Source organism: Hipposideros armiger, unplaced genomic scaffold (assembly GCF_001890085.2).
Source record: "Hipposideros armiger isolate ML-2016 unplaced genomic scaffold, ASM189008v1 scaffold_205, whole genome shotgun sequence".
Lineage (NCBI taxonomy): Eukaryota > Metazoa > Chordata > Mammalia > Chiroptera > Hipposideridae > Hipposideros > Hipposideros armiger.
In genome coordinates this window covers 2199037-2205388 of record NW_017731555.1, presented here as the reverse complement: position 1 = coordinate 2205388, position 6352 = coordinate 2199037, and the positions used below count along the sequence as shown (strand labels likewise).

General features: G+C 41.8%; 1 protein-coding gene across 1 annotated transcript in view; it reads left to right on the top strand.

Annotated features, from left to right (window-relative positions):
- The window catches only part of LOC109388733 (mitogen-activated protein kinase kinase kinase MLT-like), a 17315-nt gene extending 14330 nt beyond the window's left edge, over positions 1-2985 (top strand). The window contains exon 4 of the mRNA XM_019653703.1: positions 981-2985. Coding sequence (XP_019509248.1) covers positions 981-1706 — 726 coding nt within the window. The 3' untranslated portion in view covers positions 1707-2985. The remainder of the gene's footprint in view (positions 1-980) is intronic.
- The last annotated feature ends 3367 nt before the right edge of the window (positions 2986-6352 follow it).

Genomic DNA, 6352 nt, shown 5'->3' with positions numbered 1-6352 from the left:
TTTATTGGGGAATTGGGGAAGGGGAACAGCCAAGTTGTTGTCCTTCAATCTTAGTTGTGGAGGGCGCAGCTAGCTCAGCTCCAAGTCCAGTCGCCATCCGGCTGCCCATTGGCAGCACACGGCCACTCAGGTCAAGGTGCCATGTTCAATCTTAGTTGCGAGGGGGCATAGCCCACCATGCTATGAGAGAATCCATCTGGCAACCTTGTTGTTAGGAGCACGCACTCTCACCAGCTGAGCCATCCTGCCACCTATTGGCAGCTCAGTGGCAGCTCAGCTCGGGCGCAGCTCACTGGCCCATGTGGGAATCCAACCGGCAACCCTGTTGTTCAGAGCTTGCACTCTTAACCAACTGAGCCACTCGGCTGGCCTTCAAGAAGCTTCATTTTTTATGAGAAAAAAAAATGTCTTAATCCTGAACCTCAGGAATCTCTCTCTTCTGGAAATACGAACTTTTCTTCCAAGCAGTCCCTAGCTGTCTCAATTTCTTTGTTTTGCATTTAGGGTTCTTGAGGATTTAAAAGTGCTGGCTGCAAAAAGCCTTTTGTTTACTAAATGTGCCCCTGCCATCCAAACATACTTAAACAGCAATTTCTAGAAGTGACAACGTGGCTAGGTAAGAAGAAGGTGGGATTTAGATGAGAAGGACCTGGAACTATTAGCTGAGTGACCTTGGGCCAACTACTTGATCTCCCAAGCTGATAGAATAAGATTATTAGTATTTACCTGTGAAGATTATTGGGAAGATTAAATGAGATAATGTAAGTAAAGTATATGGAACAATGTCAAACATACAGCATATCTCAGTAAGTATAAATGCCCTTATTTTTTTTTTAAAGTATGTATAATAATAAAGGAAATGTCCTTATACCTAGCCTCGAATTTCTATGAATGGTAAAGCTTAGAGCATCCCAAACAGGCTTGAATTATCTGGAGTCAGGCTTATGAGTTAGGCATGCAGCTTTGCTGGGGCCTAAAAGACGCTCATTTCCGTTTCTTCTGCAGGTGCTGAGTGCCAGTGGTTAGACACTCTGAGGATGCGACAGATTGCATCCAACACTTCTTTACAACGCTCCCAAAGCAATCCTATTCTGGGGTCACAATTCTACCCATATTTCAGTGACCAGGGTTCCTACGCAGCTGCTGTGAGGCGGACCCAGGTGCCCATTAAGTACCAACAGATTACCCCTATAAACCAATCCAGAAGCTCCTCTCCTACGCAGTATGGACTGACCAAAAACTTCTCTTCTCTACATCTCAACTCCAGAGACAGTGGTTTTTCCAGTCTTACCACTGACAACGCTTCAGAGAGCGCTCGATACTCAGGTAGAAGTAGGAACAAGTATGAACGTGGTAGTGTGTCACTCGGTTCTTCTCCTAGAGGAAGGTACAGTGGAAAGAGTCAGCCTTCCACTCCTTCAAGAGAGAGGTATTCTGGGAAATTCTACAGAATTAATCAGTCAGCCCTCAATACGCACCAGTCACTTGACTTCAAGCGAAGCCCAAATGACCACCATCAATCCAGGACGATACCAGGGATGCCTTTGCACCCTGAGACTGACCCAGGAGCCAGCGAAGAGGAGAACAAAGTCAGCGAAGGAGGATGGACCAAAGTGCAATACCGGAAGAAGCCCCACAGGCCCTCTCCTGCCAAGACTAACCGAGAAAGAGCCAGAGGCAACTACCGCGGAAGGAGAACCTTTTGATGAATTGAATTAGATGAGTTTTCCTAAGCATGCTTTTTTTTTTTGGGGGGGGGGGTAATGTAATGGATTTTGATAATACGATGTCTAAAGAAATTAATGAAAAGACAACTTTTCCATCATTAGATTTAGGAAATACCTTCTAATTGAGACTACCGCCAAACCAGGGCTAAAATTATGGATGTCAGTTGACCAAATGAATGTAATTTGACTTAATCATAACTATACATATTTTTCCCACTGAATTAACATTTTTAGAGGAGGGGATATACCATCATATTACCCTAACCACTGCCGGTCTGGTTAGCAGGGCCTGAACTAGGGTTAGGTTAAGTGGGGCACTTGTCTTGGGTACAGAATTTAAGGGGGTACCCAAAAGCTCATTAATCAAGATAATATTCTAATGCAATATTTAAATAAATGAAAATTAATGCAAAAAACATTAAAAAATCAAAATCCTAGATAAAGACAGGATCAATATTACTGATTTCTCTTTTATCGGAGTGTAAGGCTCCGATAAAAGTATATGTAATAAAAGTAAAGTATATGGAACTGTTAGCAATCCTGTTTTTATTCAAAATTCTAATATTTTGTTCATCATGAATTTTTTGCATTAACTTTCTTTTTTTTTTTAATTGCATTAAAATATCATTTATCTTGATTACTGAGGTGTTTTTTGTTTTGATGCCCCCCCTTAAGTTTTGTGGCCAATGCAAGCATATCACCCTAGTCTCGACACTGTTGGTTAGTATTTATTTTAGTAACACATTTGGGTTTTTATCATGGTCAAAGCTGAGCTAATTTGGCTTGTTATTTTTTAGACAATAAAAAACGTGATTAAACTTCATGTTGATGCATAACTCATTCATTAAGACTTATCGGAAACCTAATTGCCTAAGAGATTTTGGGGACTGCTTTTAAACATTATTTCCTGCATTTTACCAAAGGAGGAGCACAGAGGGAAAAACAAGTCCATAAAGACATCTTGGGATGTCAGAAATCTAAAATCGGTAAGAAAACAGACACAGAGCAGGATAATAATGTCACAAACTAAAAGCCAGAGAAATTTAAAATTACCAACATCCTTGTTCCAGCAAGACAGTAAATACTATCCTTGCAGCAAGAAAGCTGTAAGCAGCTGGGAGTAAAGAAGTAAACAGTGCGGGTGGGAGGAAAGTGCCTGCAGCTTAGAAAAGGAATTGTGGGATCCAACTTGCAAAATTCTTCATATTTTACAAATCAAAAAGTCGGGTGGCAACAAACTCATTACATGTCAAATAAAAAAACGTTACTTTCAATATATTCTGAAATTCTGTTCAACATTCACTCACCCTGAATATCAAGTGTCTTTTTCTCTGCATAGGATTCTCAAGGCTCTACAGAAATCCAAATGGCACATTGATAACTCTGTGGGGTTGAGTTCTCTTTTAATAGAAACCAGTCATCATGTACATGTGTGTGTTCCCAGAGTGGCTGCCCTGCTCTAATACAGTGCTTGGGCCTGGTGGGGAAAACTATATTTGGGTAGCGTTAGAGTCAAGGTTATAGGAAATGATCTTTATTTACAAGGGAAGCTATAATCTAAACATTGATTCAACAACTCGATTTTGTAAGTCTTATTGTTTGCCATCTGCATTTACAAGCAAAAGCAATGGGAAATGATGAAATCAGATGGGGAGGTACTCTTTTTCATCATGGATAACTTTTCCAAAGTTTTAAGCTCCACTGTGATCCTTTCTCACTAAGCTTATGTCAACCACAGTCTGTTTTCAATTATTTTTTTCCTCTTGTCCTTTGTTGGCGTTTAAATTTAAAGAGAAGTGGACTAATACAAAGTATGCTATCTTCATGGCATGCTGCTTCCAAATAAGCAACAAAATATTTTCTTTGATTAGAATTTTTGGATACGTGGCTAAACACAGGGCCTTAACTGAGCCACTCTTACAGGAACACAAAGTATGGCTTTAATTATTAAACAAAATGTGCGTCCTGGAGAATTATTGAAGACTCTGCTTTAAAAGGTGCTATGTAAACGATCGCTTGTTTCATGCTGTTTTTCCCTACTTACTTTCTTGGTCCACAGATTGGAGAATCCAAGCTGATACAGTAAGGTGACTTAATGACCTCAGCCCTATTTAGTGTACTAGCCGACCACAAAGAGATTATCCCAACAGTCCACAAAATTGACCACTTTTTAATATCTCATGGAAAAACACTTGTTAGCATCAATGCTCCCAGTCAAAACCAAAATAAGATCATCTAGTGTCTGTTGTTTGGTTGTAAAAAAATAATGAGAGTTGGATGTTCTTTCTTTTTCTTTTTTCTTAATGATGATTATTCATCAAAAGCTGCTTGGCAGGTTGAAAGGTGAATGTAAATCAAGAACAAAGCAACAATTTTTTTAAAAAAAGAACAAAGCAACAATTAACCAGGTTTCTTTTCCATCAAATCCAATCATTTGCCAACAAGAGGAACTACATAACTTGCAGGAGGCTGAGGTTAATTACTACTCCCCCCAAAAAAAGGATTTTTTTTTAAAAGATTTTATTGGGGAATTCGGGGAGGGGAACAGCTCTGGGCAATTTGGGGAAGGGGAACAGACAAGTTGCTGTCCTTTTGTTCTTCAGTCTAGTTGTGGAGGACGTCGCTTCACTGGCCCATGTTGGTATTATCATTGTGCTCTTCCCAGGTGAGGCAGATCGGTCGCCGGCCTCTGGACGGCCACTCACGGCAGCTCTTGGCAGCTCACACCAGCTGCCGGCTGCTCTCGCTGGCTGCTGGCTACGCACGGTAGCTTACGGCAGCCCACTGCAGCAGGGGCTGCAGCCTATGTATGCCACTGCCGGCGACTCATGGCACCCCAGCTCCAGGTTGAGCTGTTGTTCATCATCTTAGCTGTAGAGGGCAGTGTCACTGGACCTCATGTGGGATCCAAACCAGGGCCCTGCTGCACAGAGCTGGTGTCCCAAGCCAGTTGTTAACCAATGCATCACTCGGCCGGCCCCAAAAAAGGATATTTTAAGAAAAAAAATATTTAGTAAGAACAAATTAAGAAGTATGTCTTGGGTTGGGTACCTCTAAATCTGGGGATTTGGTGGTCACTAAATATTCTTCTGATCAAGCCTGGAACTGCTATATATATATCACTTGCTACCTTAGAGACAGTCATTGTTCCAGACATGGTCCAGACAAAGCAGGATGTTTTTTGCTCTTTGCACAAAGTCACTGGATTAGCAATTCTATAGAACTAACCTAAATAATCACATAATCACATATATGGAAACGAGAACTGAAGACTATTCATCAACTCTATCAATGCAGGCGTCATGCCTATCTTCATCACCATTGTATCTCTAACACATAGTTGGTACTCAGTCTATTTGCTGATTGAATGTTTTAATTGATTAATTGATTAATCAAACTAACAAACCATTAGATCATCTAAATTGTTGTTCTAATCCATGCTCATTAAGTGACCTTAACAGGAGTCTCTAATCTACTTTAGAGTTATGTTTCTAGTGTTAAAATAATTGCCATTCTGATTTTATACATCAGTCTCCTGTGAGTTTTGCCACTGTAAGTTGGCCCCTGAACACAACTCTGAGACACAGCTTAAGTTTTGGGACTTATCCCTGAGAGTAGATTCTGGGTATACCAAGCCCTCAAGGGAAAGGCCAGCATGTTTTTCCCAAGAAACAGCCCCTTGCATCATAAGGAATTTCTATACCTAGTATAGCACTACAAATGCAGGCTCTCAATAAACATTTGTCACAGGAATAAAAAAGAATAGAAATACTATGTATATTCAAGAAATTCACACATAGACATTGTCCTTTTATAAGAGTGCTATTTTTTTTTTTAGATTTTTTTTATTGGGGAATTGGGGGAGGGGAACAGCGCTGGGGACTTGGGAGAAGGAGAACAGACAAGTTGCTGTCCTTTTTGTTCTTCAGTCTAGTTGTGGAGGACGTTGCTTCACTGGCCCAAGTTGGCACCATCATTGCGCTCTTCCCAGGCGAGGCAGATCAGTCTCCGGCCTCTGGATGGCCGCTCACAGCGGCTGCTGGCCACTCACACTGGCCGCTGGCTACACACGGTAGCCCATGGCAACCCACTGCCGCAGGGGCTGCAGCCTAGCCATCTCCGGTGACTCAGGGCAGCCCAGCTCCAGGTTGAGCTGTTGTTCAACATCTTAGCTGTAGAGGGCAGTGTCACCGGCCCTCATAAGTGCGATCTGAACCAGGGCCCTCTGGCATCCCAAGCCAGCTCTTAACCAATGCGCCACTCAGCCAGCCCTAGACATTGTCCTTTTAGATCTAGACTCTCACTATATGGCTTTCTTTTCCAGAGGCCTAAAGTTCTGGTTTTTTAATGAATATATTGGGAAGGAAAAAAATAATTTACCTTTCTAGGTTTTTAGCTGAGACCCCCCCCCCATAATAAAACAAAGATTAACAGGAGAAAAACAAACAAGTTTGATAATATGGGCACCTCCTGTATACATGGGAAAGAGCCAGGAAGACTGAGTAACTCCCCGAAATGGCCCAAGCCATCACCTTAAACACCATCTCCATCTAAAGACAAAATAAGATGCTGGTGGGTGAGTGGGTGGGGGAACCCACTCTGGGAGGTGACCAGGGAAAGCCTAG